The 16,561-nt window shown below is 36.2% G+C and overlaps 1 protein-coding gene across 1 annotated transcript; it reads left to right on the forward strand.

Moving 5' to 3' along the window:
- Positions 1 to 2,620: 2,620 nt before the first annotated feature.
- On the forward strand, positions 2,621 to 15,675 carry preb (prolactin regulatory element binding). The gene is made up of 10 exons (XM_048153489.1): positions 2,621 to 2,784; positions 4,774 to 4,932; positions 5,354 to 5,549; positions 7,038 to 7,285; positions 7,370 to 7,450; positions 8,525 to 8,652; positions 9,065 to 9,238; positions 9,326 to 9,398; positions 13,573 to 13,732; positions 15,122 to 15,675. The coding sequence occupies exons 2-10, from the start codon at positions 4,798 to 4,800 to the stop codon at positions 15,214 to 15,216; spliced, it is 1,290 nt and encodes a 429-aa protein (XP_048009446.1). The 5' UTR covers positions 2,621 to 2,784; positions 4,774 to 4,797; the 3' UTR covers positions 15,217 to 15,675.
- Positions 15,676 to 16,561: the final 886 nt, after the last annotated feature.

The raw sequence follows: 16,561 nt of genomic DNA on the forward strand, positions 1-16,561 counted from the left end.
CACAACAAAGAAAAAATTAAGTATGTATGTATGTATAAACAAACAAACAAACAATGTGTTCAATAGTATCATTGGTTGCATACTTTTGAAAGTATACTTCTGAATTACTGATCAGAGCCTAGAGCAACATATGTGTTTTACCATATATTTTGATTGACTGATTGATTGATTTATTTACTCCTTAGTCTTTAGTTCAACTGAATTGTTTTACATCTTGAAATGCTATTCATTTTTATTTTTTTACTGTTTATATATATATATATATATACACTATATTGCCAGAAGTTTTGGGACGCCTGCCTTTACATGCAACTTTAATGACATCCCATTCTTAATCTGTAGGGTTTAGTTGGCCCACCCTTTGCAGCTATAACAGCTTCAACTCTTCTGGGAAGGTTTTCCACAAGGTTTAGGAGTGTGTTTATGGGAATTTTTGACCATTCTTCTAGAAGCACATTTGTGAGGTCAGGCAGTGATGTTGGCGAGAAGGCCTGGCTCACAGTCTCCGCTCTAATTCACCCCAAAGGTGTTCTGTCGGGTTGAGGTCAGGACTCTGTGCAGGCCAGTCAAGTTCCTCCACACCAAACTCACTCATCTATGTCCTTGCTTTGTGCACTGGTGCGCAGTCGTGTTGGAACAGAAAGGGGCCATCCCAAAACTGTTCCCACAAAGTTGGGAGCATGAAATTGTCCAAAATGTCTTGGTATGCTGAAGCATTAAGAGTTCCTTTCACTGGAACTAAGGGGTCAAGCCCAACCCCTGAAAAACAACCCCACACCATAATCCCCCTCCACCAAACTTTACACTTGACACAATACAGTCAGGCAAGTACCGTTCTCCTTGCAACCGCCAAACCCAGACTCGTCCATCAGATTGCCAGACAGAGAAGCGTGATTGGTCACTCCAGAGAACATGTCTCCACTGCTCTAGAGTCCAGTGATGGTGTGCTTTACACCACTGCATCCGACGCTTTGCATTGCATTGATGATGTAAAGCTTGGATGCAGCTGCTCGGCCATGGAAACCCATTCCATGAAGCTCTCTACGCACTGTCCTTGAGCTAATCTGAAGGCCACACAAAGTTTGGAGGTCTGCAGCTATTGACTCTGCAGAAAGTTGGTGACTTCTGCGCTGTGTATGCCTCAGCATGCACTGACCCCACTCTGTGATTTTACGAACCACTTCATGGCTGAGCTGCTGTTGTTCCCAATTGCTTCCATTTTGTTATGATACCACTAACAGTTAACCGTGGAATATTTAATAGTGAAGAAATTTCACAAAATGGACTTATTGCACAGGTGTCAACCTATCACGGTACCATGCTTGAATTCACTGAGCTCCTGAGAGCGACCCATTCTTTCACAAATGTTTTTAGAAGCAGTCTGCATGCCTAGTGCTCGATTTTATACACCTGTGGCCATGGAAGTGATTGGAACACCTGAATTCTTGGAGGGTGTCCCAATACTTTTGGCAATATAGTGTTTATATATATATATATATATATATATATATATATATATATATATATATCACCTGATTCCTGTATATGTTAACTGGTATATATTATCTGGTTCATTTTTATGATGTACTTTCCATTTGCATATAACACCAGAAATAGGGTGGACCTCAATGGCAACTACATGAGCTAAAAATAATAAAATTTGATATATTTGTCAGCCAACTGTTTAATTAAAACAACAAAATCCATTAATTAATATAATATCCAGTGTAACCAGAATAAGAAGGTAATAATCATAGGCGGAGCGTCAAAGGTTTCTATTTACAGCATGTTTTTGCAGCGTTGAGTAATGTAGCCAATCACAGACGTCTGTTGATTTCTTGAACACAATGGCCAATCAGAGGCGTTTAAATAAGAATCCGCTCAAAGCCAGAGTTTCTGTCCAGTGCTGAGTTCTGCACATTCACAAAGTGTAAATAGAGATTCATTGTGCAGTGTAGACAGATTCACTGATTATAACAGAACTTTGTGAGATTGCGTCATCCCAATGGACTTAGATGAGTGACAGCTGTTTGGTGATACTTTGCACGCTTTCTAGACGATATATCAGTTCAGAATTTCAACAAACACTTTGTTTTGCTTGACCAAGTACACACGCTACAAAGTTTTTGGAGTGACATCCACTAAATTCATGTATTTGAGCAATTATTGTCATGTATGCATGATCTCCTTTTCCACAAAATAATTATTTTGAGTCTCGTTTGATTTGGTAGACCAGTGAGTAGGCCCCATGTTGCCTCGCCACTGCTACAAACACATTTAGTTTTCGTTTTTTACTTAAATTAGATTTTTTAAAATGATTTTATAATATATTTATGTTATATTTATTATTTACCTACGTATTTAAGTGAATTTAAATAAATAATTTGTTTAAATGTTATAACACTCCATTTCTGTAACCCTTTCAAAATTGTACCAAGGTTTTAGCGTTTGGTTAAATCTGTCCAGGCCTGTTTAGTTTACATTCAACAACCTTGCTTAATGCAAGGTTACATTTCAGTGACAAACGTGTTTACTCTGCTCTGACTTCCAGTTGCATTATTACTACATTTATTACGGTCGCGCGTATGACACCATGCGCGCGCACGCTTGAGAAGCAGGCGCGTAGGATATGACGCTGTGCTGACGTGTATCTAGGGAAACCAAGGAAGTGGATGGTGATTCTTTGACAAATGTTGTGAGAGATCCAGTGGGAAAAGACAGTGGAATGTCCACTAAACACTGGAGTAACTGGAGTAAGAGACTGGAGCGCGTCCGCAGACTCAGGTGCGCTGACTTACACCAACACTGACGCTTTATCCGACATCTGCTGCGAGGCGGCGCGAGCCTCGCGAGATGGACTGATAGATAGCGAACAAAGACAACATGCATAGAGACAGACAGACATATAACAGTCAACAGAAAGAACTGAAACCGTCTGTCTAGTGTTCAGACGTGTAGGATGTAACGTGTCTTGTTGACGGGAAATGCGACGGGCTTATTGAGCTAAAGAGATTAAGGAGCAGATGGTGCTGCAGTGAATGAAAACCCAGAGAATCCAGTGTTTATATTGTTGAAAAACAGTGATGAATGAACTCTGAGATGTGTTTATAAGTCTCTGTGCTCTGTGAGCTAATATATATATATATCACATATCTGTTGTAATTGTAGGAAATCTGGCTATTAAAGGATCTACTATACTTTCAGATCAAGCTAAGAAATGAATTGCAGCTGTATTATTTACACATGAGCAGAAACAATAACTGGATTCCTGACAGGATGGAAATACAGAGTCATTGACAGTCATTAATTTTGATATTTTTAAATGCCTTTTGAAATTTGAGATTAATTTTATAAAACATAATGGCATATTTTAGACCGAGACACACCAGCTAATAACAAAACATCACAAAATTCATCAAATCCGTTGCTAATATATTCTGTTTTCCCACCAAAATGATGTCACTTCCTGTAGTATAATTTCTTTGAAGACTGACTGTAGTTTGTTGAAGGGATATTATACAGATTAACAATATGATCGGAATAGTGCTTTTTGTATTTTCTGAAAACTGTGCAATAATACTGCGTACTGTTCTTAAAAATGTAAATTAAACACTGTATAATGTTTTTTTTTTTTTTCAAACATTAGTATCACAGTGACATTTTTGTCACATAACCATATGTACCATGTGAGTAAAGTCCAGTTATCATCCCAGAAAAAAATGCTTATTCTTATGGTTAATCAACTCTTATGTAAACTGAGATCACTTCCAGTTCATTCATCGCACTGGAAATAAAGGGTTGGACTGAGCGCATTGCATTGTGAGAAGTTATCCATGCATTGTGCTGATTTATACTGCTTATTTAGGGAAATGCATGCACACTATGTGTATATATATATATATATATATATATATATATATATATATATATATATATATATATATATATATATATATATATATATATACATAGTATAGTATATACACTCCTGGCAGAAATGGTATGAATAGGGATATTGATGAATACTGATACCAATTAAAACAATACCAATCAATTGATTAGAGAAAGAAGAAAAAGAGGAAACTCCTGTAAAATTTCCTATTATGATGTCTGTTTTTTGACAGCATTAACTCATATCATCCCAGGTGAAAAAAAAGTACATTTCTATAATATACTTAACATGCTCTATTTTTGTGCACTAATTTTGTACTTAATATACTAAAAATACCTTAGTACTTCTTCAGATCTTCTTAATATACTATCTTTTAATATACTATCTCTGCATTTACAAAATTTATTTAGCTACCACTTGTAGTACACTATGGGTTCAAATGTACTATAAGTAGTATCTAAATAATTTTTTTAAATACAGAGATAGTATATTAAAAGCACATTTTAGTTCATATTTCATGCTGTCTCAAAATAGCACAGTTGAGTACACTTAGATGTACTTAAGATGATCTTAAGTAGTACTAAAGAAGATTTTTTAGCATATTAAGTACAAAATTAGTGCATGAAAATAGAGCACTATAAGTACATTATAGAAATGTACTTTTTTTTTTCACCTGGGATACCACTCTTATGTTCACTTAATTCTGTTATGTGATTACTAAAACGTATTAATATGATACAATCTGTAGAAAAAGTGTTTAATAGTTTATCCAGTATATCAAGAGATGATGAGGAATGACCCATCTGCAGTTCTGCAGAACTTGATTTGGTTGTGTATTGGTTTTGTGGTATTGAATGTAACAATCTGTAATTTACTTTCAGTAAGTCCAGAGATCACAAAGCAGCATGGGTAAACGAAGAGCGCCTGAGCTGTACAGAGCCCCCTTCCCTCTCTATACTGTTAAAATCCACCCCGAGACCGGGCTGATCATCACAGCTGGAGGAGGAGGCGCGTCCAAGACCGGGATCAAGAATGGAGTGGTACTCTCTTTAACTAAGGCCTCTAAATTATAAACATGATCAAAATGTTTTTGATACTGTCATCTGATTGATCCTTTTTTTAAACGAGTGAAAGGAATTTTAATATATACTTTTGATGCTTAATAAAATCTTTGTCTCCTATATATTATCTTTTTTTTTTTAAATAAAAATAAAAATCATGTTCAAATGTGAGCATCAAATATGATTGGCAGATATAGAGTCATATTTTGCAACCAAATTGCATATTTTGCTCTGAATAAAATGTAGGTGTTTCGGGTGTGAGCTTCATATTCTTTTATATCATACTATATGAGCCATAAAATCTGTTTGATAGAAAAACGAAAAGCGTAGATTTGATTAGGAAGCACCACTGTTTGGATTATGTACTCTTTAGTTGTTTAGTGTTGTCGTGTCATTGCAGCATTTCCTGAGTCTGGAGCTGGTCGGTGGTGTGCACAGCGCCACCTTGCTGCACACTCATGAAACGGACACACGAGCCACCATGAACATGTGTCTGGGTGGGGATGTGATCGCTGCGGGACAGGACGGCAGCTGCAGCTTGATGAAGTTCAGTCATCATCAGGCCAAACAGGCAAAGAAACCTGCAGCTAAAGATGGTCAGTAGAGGCAAAATCAAAACATTAGTGGACCCTTTTCACATTACTGGAAGTTGTCATAGTTGATAGTGGTGAATGGAAACTACAACACATATAATTTCTGCATTCCCTTTTGACCCAATATCAAAATAAAAAATCCACAATAGCATTTCTATGACTTTGCAAAAGAGGAAAAAATGATGCCAAATTTGCCGTTACTCCATCAGCCGTTGTGTTGGAAACACTCACACAGCAGCATTAAAATCAGCATGAAATTATTGCGCTAGAGCTGGGCGATATGGCAAAAAAATAAAATCTTGATTTTTTTTTTTTTTTTTTTTTTTTTTTTAAAGAATGATTGATTGACACAACGATTTTTATTTATTTATTTTTTTTTATTATTATGTTTAACAAGTCAATGTAAAAAAGTAACTACAATATGATTCAAGTAACATTCTCTTTATTAACCATCTGGTTAAAGGGTTAGTTCACCCAAAAATGAAAATAATGTCATTTATTACTCACCCTCATGTCGTTCTACAGACCTTTGTTAAACTTCAGAACAGAAATTAAGTTATTTTTGATGAAATCCGATGGCTCGGTGAGTTCTCTATAGACAGCAATGCCATTGAACTTCTCAAGATCCAGAAAGGTACTAAAAACATATTTGAAACAGTTCATGTGACTACAGTAGTTCAATACTAATATTATAAAGCGACGAGAGTTTTTTTGTGTGATAAAAATAAAAAAACAAAATAACGACTTTTCAATGATATCTAGTGATGGCCAATTTCAAAACACTGCTTTGAATCTTTTGTTTCGAATCAGGGATTCGGATCGCGTGTAAAAATGCCAAACTGCTGAAATCACGTGACTTTGGCGCTCCGAATCACTGATTCAAAACAAAAGATTTGAAGCGGTGTTTTGAAATTGGCCATCACTAGATAACATTGAAAAGTCGTTATTTAGTTTTTTTGGAGCACAAAAAGTATTATAGTCACTTTATAATATTAAGATTGAACCACTGAACTCACATGAACTGTTTCAAATATGTTTTTAGTACCTTTATGGACAATGAGAAGTTCAATGGCATTGCTCTCAATAGAGGCCTCACTGAGCCATTGGATTTCATCAACAATATCTTAATTTGTGTTCTGAAGATGAACGAAGGCCTTACAGGTTGCCCTGCCCTCGTCATCAGAGAAGAGAAGAGATGCTGCAAGAGAGAGGGGAAGTTATTTTGATAAAAGATTATGAGGACATTTGAGTATAATGTTGAGTATAATTGATATCATGGTGACTTTAACCAGTTTTCTGTAATTTAGTGGCAAGGTAATAAAACAAAATATATTGTTATAATTGTACATAATTTAAAAAAACAACAACAACAATGTTAATAATAGTGGAAATGTGTCATCACAGTTTGTGAAAATGGTCCATAGTCATGTATACTAATGTTCATGTTTCTGATATAAAAAATGTACCTTTTACCATGGCACTTGTTAACAGGGGCTGGAGATAAAGGTGCAGCCAGGAAGAGAGGCGGGAAAGGCCAGAACGGAGATGGGGGAGGAGGAGGAGGAGGAGGAGACGTACCCCAGATGAAGCAGGAGTCTCCTCAGCTCTCCGTGGAGGATGTTGGTGCGGTGCAGGGAGACCTCAGCCCACAGGACCCCTGCGTGAAGTGTGTGCGCTTCAGCGCTGACCTCACGCTTCTGCTGAGCGGAGGGGCTGACGGTTACGTCAGAGTGTGGGAGGTCAGCTTCTCCCATGAGTCTCTTTTTTTTTTTTTTTTTTTTTCAAGCACTGTCCTTGTCTCAACACGTTTCCTCTCTTTGCAGTTCCCCTCTTTGAAAGAGAAGTTTAACTTTAAAGCTCACGAAGATGAACTGGAGGATATAGACATCAGTCCTGATAAAAAGGTAGCTTGTGTGTTTTTTTTAATAGTTATTAAAGCAATTAAAGGGTTAGTTCACCCAAAAATAAAAGTTATCCAATAATTTACTCACCCTCAAGCCATCCTAGGTATATCTGACTTTCAGACGAAAGCAATCAGAGTTATATTAAAAAATATCCTGGCTCCTCCAAGCTTTATAATGGGAATGAATGGGGCTCAAGATTTTGAAGCCCCCCAGAAATGCATCCATCCATCATAAAAGTAATTCATACGTCTCCATGGGGTTAATAAAGGCCTTCTTGAGGAGTAAGAAAAATATCCATATTTACAACTTTATGAACTTTATAATCACTGGCTTCCGGTAACTGCCGTACACAAGTCTAGTTCTGGCAGAAAAGCCTCGACTCGTTTCACTTGCAAATGCCATCGATGGCCATTTATGAGCGCTATTTATTCATATTAAACATCAAACTTTTTAAAAAGTTAAACATTTTAAATACTTACAGTCTACACAACAGTCTCAGTGCTCACAGCGTCACAGACATTAATATTTTAACGATTTATAAAAGATGAATCACTGTCTGGCCATCTGGAATTTTGGTATGGAGATAAATGTTGTGATTATAATATTTTTTTGTAGTATTACACCACATCATGTGCGTATATTAGCACCGTTTGTTGTTTTTCTTGTGGTATGAGAGAGAGCCTTTGGACCCGGAAGCGCTGCCGCGTGACGTCAGACTTAACAACCGAATAGTTTAAGTTATAAATATGGATATTTCTCTCAGAAAACCCATCTTTCTTCAGAAGGCCTTTATTAACCCCCTGGAGCCGTATGGATCACTTTTATGATGGATGGATGCACTTTTTTGGCCTTCAAAATCTTGGGTACCATTCACCCGATTGTGTTCGTCTGAAAGAAGAAAGTCAGATACACCTTGGATGGCTTGAGGGTGAGTAAATCATGAGGTCATTTTTGGGTGAACTATCCCTTTAATAACTGCTTCTGTATTGCGAATATTGTGCTAATATTGGCTATTCTACAATGTCCTCAAACGTGGTTTGTCCAATTAGTGTTATGTTCTCTTTCTTAATGTAGCACATTGTAACGATTGGCCGTGATTTCGCGTGCAGCGTGTGGAGCGGCGATCAGCTGGCCGTGGGTTTGTGTTGGCATGAAAGCATGCCTCAGATCACAGAGAAGACATACCGCTACAAGGCATGCAGGCGAGTTGTGCACACTTCCTGACAGCTGCCACTTTCCATGAATAGGCTAAAAAATAGGGCTTGAGTCATTTGAGTGCTGAATGACTTGGCAAAAATCAGCATCAAAAGATCTTGTACTCCTGGATAGTGTCCATCAGGCCTGTCTGAAAGTGAGCTTTGATTGAGTAACTTGTAGATCTGTGCTAATTCAGGCCACAAACGGGTGGTTCAGTCCGATTTGGAGAACTGGTTCAACCAGTTCACTAAAAAGAACCGGCTCAAAAGAATGATTTGTTCACAAACTGGACATCACTAGTGACTAGTGCTGTAGAAAAAAGTAATGCGATACCAAATTCGTGGTTGTAACAAACAAGAAGCTGTCAGATGCGCTGATGTTTTGTTTTTGTGTTTTTTCTCACTTGTTCAAAAACAGGTTTGCAAAAGTAGAGGATCAGAAAGATGCTTTAAGACTCTACACAATCCAGATCCCTCACAAACGGGAGCGAAAACCCCCACAATGCTACATCACCAAATGGGACGGACGCGCTTTCCTGCCGTTGCTCACGAAGCCTTGTGGAAATGAAGTTATATCTTGTCTTGCAGTGAGGTAGAGGGAATATCTCTGTCTCTCTTATGCATTAACCGTTGTTATGGTGAATTGTCATGTGTTTCATGGTTGTGTGTTATTCCTCAGTGACTCGGGAACATTTCTTGGTCTTGGAACTGTGACGGGATCTGTGGCCATCTATATAGCGTTTTCCCTGCAGGTACAAACAGCAGAATCATGTACCGTGTCACCAATCGGTTACAAACAGTTACAAAATCTGTTTAACTGCTTTCATAGGCAGCATTTTAAGACAATATAGGCATAATTATGCTGTACTTTAAGTAAGTAATATTGTGAAATATTATTACAATTTAAAATAACTGTTTTCTATATGAATATATAGTAAAATGTAATTTATTTCTGTGAACAAGATTAATGATGCTGAAAATTCAACCAGTCTTCAGTGTCACATGATCCTTCAGAAATCATTCTAATATGCTGATTTGCTACTCAAGAAACATTTCTGATTATTATCTATGTTGAGAACAGCTGTACTGCTTCATATTTTTGTTGAAAGCGTGACATATTTATCAGGATCGGGGTTATTATAGTTAACTAAAACTAAAACAATAAACATTTTATTTAAATAAAATAAACATTAACAAAAATAAAATGAAATAAAATAAAAGATAAAACAACTTTTTTTCAGCTAGTTGCCAAGGCAACTGTTCTCATTTTTTAGTTTAACTTGAGGCACATAAAAGTAATAAAAACTATATAGACATATTTAACAACAAACTTATAGAAATTACAAAAAACACATAAAAATGAGTAAAACTAACCAAAATGAAAATGAAAATTATAAAAATAAAAAGTCAAAGTCAAAATATGAATAAAAAACTATAATAGTAACTTGGGGCCAGTTGTTCAAAAAGTTTAATCTGGATCAGAATGATCTGGTTTTGGAAATCCCATGTTTTGCTATCCAGGATCAGGTAATCCATCTTACTTTTGTGCTGGTTTTTCAAAGAAAAATTGGATTGGATCACCATGATCCAGATACACACTTTTCCAGATTACCAAATCTGGATTACCAGTGCTCTACGGATCTCCTAAAGGAACATGATGATAGCGAGAATATGGGTTTCGAATTAAATATAATATTTTTGTTGGATATTTACAGCTGTTTGGGGATTGTTTTATGGCACCAAAATGCCTTTTTTACTTTACAGTAGGTTACCGAAAGGCTAAATATGTAGTTTAATGTCTACTTCTAATTTATTTAACAGTTAAACTAATCAAGAGCAAAATAAAAAAATGTGTATGTATATTACATGATATAAATGTTGTATTTTTTGACCAGTTTTAAAGTTTTACTACATTTTCCTCCTGGAATCCACCTTGAAATCCTACCCCCTGTTGGGATCAAGGTAATCCTGTTTTTTTTGGATCAAAGTTATCCAAATCCTACTGACAAGTTTTGAACAACACAAACTGAAGGTTTGATCCAGATTAAAACTAGGATTGGATTTTGTGACCTAATCTGATTTCAGAATCCTTTTTTCCTTTTGAACAACCCATTTTCAAGATTTGATCCAATACGAAAGCCGGAATCCGATCAGATTACTTTTGAACAACTGGCCCTTGATGATACTAAAATAACTGATCAGGATTCTTTGAATAGAAATTTCAAAAGAACCGCATTTTTTAAATGTATTTATTTGATATAGAAATCATCTGCAACTTTATAAGTCACTTGAGATCAATTTAATGTGTCCTTGCTGAATAAAGTATTATATTTTGTATATAATAAAAAAAAAATCTTACTTAATTCAAACTTTTGAACGGTAGTGGAGATAAAAATATATTTCTTAATCTAATAATAAATGGACTGTTTTACTCAATATTTGTGTGTAATTATAACTCGAGTATCTTAGCACAATGGCCTGGTTTCACAGAGAGGGCTTAGATTAAGCCAGGATTAGGCCTTAGTTCAATTAGGGCATTTAAAGGTGCAATGTGTAAAATTTGGGAGGATCTATTGACAGAAAAGCAACATAATATACACAACTATGTTTTCAGTGGTGTATAAAGACCTTATATAATGAACCGTTATGTTTTTATTACCTTTAGAATGAGCCATTTCTATCTCATACACCGCGGGTCCCTTTACATGTTAAGTCGCCATTTTGCGGCAGCATGTTTCTACATCAGCCATAAACAGACAAACTGCTCTACAGATTGCGTTTAGTCACTATGTTGTTGTTCTTCTCTAAAAAAAAATTCTCTTCTCTAAGATTGTTAGTATTCGGTCTGGTTTATTAGAAGCAGAGAACGGTCTTTGTTAGAAGTAAGAAGAAATCTCATTGCTTCACGCAGGCTACTCTCTGCTCTCTCAGACGTCGACATCTGTCTTGTGTCGGCCAGACGGCCACCGTAGCTTCTCTGTGTGCTTCGAAAGGGAGGGGTGAGCACCGTTGGTTGCAGTTCACAACCTCACCGCTAGATGCTGCTAAAATTTACACACTGCACTTTAAGTAGCCTTTATAAATGTAGCCTAGAAAAAAACATTAAAGGCAGGGTAGGTAAGAAATTTTGTTCCAAATTTGTTTAAACTTTCTATATATATACATGCATAATTAAAATGTAAGAACTCTGATAAAAAGAGTATAAAAATCGAGTGACTCTAGACCGTTTAATCTGTATTAAACACAGCTCATTATTTCCATCCGGGACGAAACATAGGATTGGCTTAGGCGGCTGTCACTCTCTCGCAACCATGGCAACCACCCTTTTGCCACACATGACCTGCCCACTTGCGCGCGCACGTTTGATTTGGGGAATCCAAGAGGCACGGATCCTAGGAATACCAAAACAATGGCAGAGAAACAGCAAGCTAAATGCACAGTATCGGCCTATGCAGTTAGTGAAGGCAAACCAGGCAAAAAAAGGAAGACAGTAACAGTACAAGAAAAGGCAATGAACAAAAAGTCTTTGGATAAACAAAGAAATAAAACGCGAGTTAATATCGGCGTGGCTTTCCAGCGATGGCGAGAACTGAGGGAACTCAAGGGGCTGAAAAGTGACTCCTTGATGGCTTTATTTCTGCTGGACAGGTAAATCTTTCTTTTTGTATTTTGATCATACGTATTTTTTTGTTTATTTTTTCATGAAGCATGTGTCATTAGCACACTTAGCTGCGTAATATAGCTAACATAACATTACTTAGCGAGCCGTAGTAGAGACGATAAATAATGATAGCTATAGTGTTGAATTGTGCATAATTTTACCCTCTGTCTAACTCTTTTACCATGTTCACCTGTAAGTTTACCTGCACGTTTTTTTTCGCCTGTTTTGTTTTTATATTCTCTACCTATGTTTACTGATGTCTTTATCTTGTATCTGTGTGTGTCGTACACACTTTGTTGTATGTGTGTGTTATTATTTTGTGTCTGCAATGCAGTTGTGAGTTGATATTTGAGTGTATGTTACTCTGTTGATCTGTAGAACAACGTATATGTTATGAATCTTACACGAAATTCATCTTCATCACAGTGTAAATGATGGTAATGGAAAAACGTGTATCATGCAACCTGTTTTTAGCTTTGCCTTATAGATAACTAGCTCGTTAGCGAATCAAAAAATATATATTTTAAACTTTACCACTATCAATATGCTAGCTTGATAGTGAGTACTAAAATACATCTTGTTTGTTTATCTTCATAATTATAAAGTTATTTTTATTACATGTGATTCTGACATGATGTCACTACATGCACTGTGCTCCTTCCTCTCCGCTCGTCTCAGGTAAATAACGCGTCTTCCAGCTCAGTGGTCGGAGTCGCACGTTCATGCGTTTTGGGGGCGTGGCTTTGGAAGGAGCCCAGAAGGGAGGGGGTGGAGTGAATGGAAATAATGAGCTGTCTTTAAAACAGTCGTGAGAGGTCTACAGACACTCGATTTTTATACTTTCTTTTTCAGAGTACTTACATTTTAATTATGTATTGATATATAAATAAAGTTTAAACAAATTTTGAAAAAAAAATTTTTATACATTTTTTTGCCTACCCTGCCTTTAATGGTGTGCATCTTGAGACAAAACAATGGCACTGATATATTTTAAAATGCATCTGTGCAAGTTGCTTTCAGTTAAAACATCTCAAACATGCATTTTAGTCTGGGACTAGCTTAAGCCTTTTTGTGAAACCGGGGATATAAGTATGATGCACAAAGCTTTTGCCTATTTAAATAAGTTCAGCTCTTTTGCCTATGAGATCCCACCTGTTAGGATGCTGACTTAGTAGGTAGCAGCCTATTTACACAGTAGACAACCTCACTAGGTCTTGAAACAGAGCTAGTACTAACCAGACCTTCTCTTCTGATTGACCCTCCAGCAATTGTACTACATCCAGGAATCTCATGGCATTGTCGTCACAGACCTGACGTTCTTACCTGACACTCCTAAAAGTAAAGCCATAAAGGGGGATAATGAAGTCGTCATGTTGAGCGTAGCTGTCGACAGCCGCTGTCAGATGCATGCTGTGTCCAACCGAAGTAAGTATGGCATGATTGGACTTAAAGTTAATGAATCAGATGGTAATTAATTAACATGGTATGAGAGACCTTGCTATTATCACCCAGCTCTTAAATAAAGTAGGGCTGCACGACGATTAATCGCGATTAATCGTTTGCAAAATAAAAGTCTGTGTTTACGTAATATATGTGTGTGTTCTGTGTATATTAATTATGTATATAAAAATACATGCACATACATGTATAAATTGAAAAATATATACATGTATAAATAAAAATACATATTTATATATATTTTAGATTACATATAAATATAAATATTTTATGTATAAATATAATGTTTTTCTTAAATATATACATGTTTGTGCATGTATTTATATATACATAATTAATATACACAGAACACACACATATATTACGTAACACAGACTTTTATTTTGCAAACGATTAATCGTGATTAATCGTTGTGCGGCCCTAAAATAAAGTTGGTTATATAAGGATGTCCAACTTTATCTGCATAAATACAGTGAATAATAAATACATAAATACACTTACACAAGGCAGTATACAGTATATTACTATACAGCAAATCTCAACTGCTTGTATTTTACATTATATTGTCGCAAAATATAAACTCTATTATTGGCCAGCTCTGAGGTGATTTAAGTGACTTTTAAGTGCCATGGTTGTTGGTGCCAGATTTTCACACACTACAAACCTAGGGTTTACAGAGAATGGTCTGAAAAAGAGAAAATATGCAGTGAGCGGCAGTTCTGTGGGTGAAAATGCCTTGTTGAGTTCAGAGGAGGATGACCAGACTGGGTGCAGCTGATAGAAAGACACACAACACGTCCAACCTTGAAGCAGATGGTCTACAGCAGCAGAAGACACACCGGTGCCACTCCTGTCTCCAGCAAACTGAGGCTACAATGCTCTCTGGGAATACTCAATTTTATTTTGGTCAATCGAGCCAAAAGTGATGTGAAGTATGTTAACCCATACTCAGAATTTGTCCTCTGCATTTAAACCCATCTAGTTAGTGCAAACACATTAGGAGTAGTGAGTAACACACACACACACACACACACACACTGCAAACTGTGGGCAGCCATTTTTGCTGTGGCGCCCCGGGGAGTGATTGGGGGTTAGGTGCTCAAGGGAACCTCATTCATTTCTTGCCGGTCTTGTGAATCGAACCCGCAACCTTCGGGTTACTAGTCTGACTCTCTAACCTTTAGGCCAAGACTGCCTTGGTATTTTGTATAACATTTAAATGTGTATTTTATGCAATTTACCTCGTATCATTTTGCAGTCTTGTTTTCCATGTCAACATAAGTTAGAACAGCTTATTGTTTTTGTACATTGTTAATCAGGTCATGTTAATGTGTTAATGACTCTCTTATATTTCAGGATCGTTCCCGCTGTGGCTGGTGCTGTTCTTCTGTGGTCTGATGGTGGTTGGAGTCATTCTGCTCCTGCAGTCTCTCTTCCCAGGATTCATTTAGTGTCGCACAGGAACGTTTTACATGCTAAAATGACTTGAAAACAAACCTGAATCTATGAAATTGTTATAATCAATTGGAAATAATAATGGAAATGGGAATGACCGTGTTTAGCATCATGTTTTAACTGAAGTATCATCTCTGGAGTGTGAATTTGAGCTCTGAATTCTTATGAATCAGACTTGATGAAGAATTTGGGCATTATCTGAAGACTGAAAAGAAGAAAAAAAATCCTGAACTGCTGTTTCTCCTCATCAGTGAGTGAAATGTTTCAGGATCATTGAAAACGGGACTGCATGGACTTCCTCATCAGGACGTCACCTGCTCCACCAGCATGAGTCAAGAATGCCTTTTAAAGTAATGGAGAAAAAGAATATATATATAAATATGCAGGGAATTTCAACAGTGAATTATTTTAAATATTTAAAACCATGTAAAAATATAAATATACATCTGAAAACACATGCCAGCTCTGTCCAGTTATTTAATGAACTGTTATACTTTCCTAAGGAATCAGTTTCCAGATCACTCACATCCCATTTGACTTCCGTAATGTGAAATATTTCAGATTAAAACATATTTAGGGGGATTAAAAAAAATAAAAAGGAATTGATTGGATTGTGAAAAGTGGGTGTTATGTCATTAGTGGATTTGTGACATAAAAATTTGAGTTCATACAATGAAGGTGATCGGTTTAATCAACAGAAACTCAAAATATTATGTTATCTGAACCACATGAATTTTTGAAGTTGATTTGACAAAAGAAAAAATGTTATAATAAATCATGAATATATTTTTTATAGTGCATGAACATCTATAGTAGTGTCCAAAAGTGATGTCCAGAGGGGATATTTGTTTTTAATGACCCTACAAGTTCAATTAAACCATCAAAATATGAGGAAAATATTTGAAATATGAGGGAACAAAACACTACATTTTTAAAGGTATTTTATCTGACAAAATCATTTTGGAAAAAAAAAAAAAGTTTTTACTTTTTCTATGAAAAACCAAATGTATAGAAACACAAAAAGCTCAGGAAAAAGCATACATATACTACAACATAATCACTTATTAATATTTGGTTGGTCCTCTCTTGTTTTTGCATGTGTTCATAATTTCTTTGTATGACAACCTGGCCAAAAATTATGAGTTATCATAAATAAAACTGATTCCAAGCAAAACAATGCATGCTTACAAAATCTATAACACATTCGTATAAATCTTTGAATAAAGGCTGTAGATTTTTGGCCACTACTGTATTAGGTCATTTAGATTTAAAGTGACTGGTGTTTTTCTTCACTCCACTAGGGGACGCCATGGCATTTTATTTAGACCAGTTCTCAAATGG

This window comes from Megalobrama amblycephala, linkage group LG13 (assembly GCF_018812025.1).
Source record: "Megalobrama amblycephala isolate DHTTF-2021 linkage group LG13, ASM1881202v1, whole genome shotgun sequence".
NCBI classification, from domain to species: Eukaryota; Metazoa; Chordata; class Actinopteri; order Cypriniformes; family Xenocyprididae; genus Megalobrama; species Megalobrama amblycephala.

Excerpts from the sequence above, each read along its gene's own strand:
- preb (XM_048153489.1), top strand. The coding sequence starts at position 4,798 with ATGGGTAAACGAAGAGCGCCTGAGCTGTACAGAGCCCCCTTCCCTCTC. Across the intron at positions 7,451-8,524 it reads ACATCAGTCCTGATAAAAAG|CACATTGTAACGATTGGCCG; the intron begins GTAGCTTGTGTG and ends TTCTTAATGTAG. Across the intron at positions 9,399-13,572 it reads ATATAGCGTTTTCCCTGCAG|CAATTGTACTACATCCAGGA; the intron begins GTACAAACAGCA and ends TTGACCCTCCAG.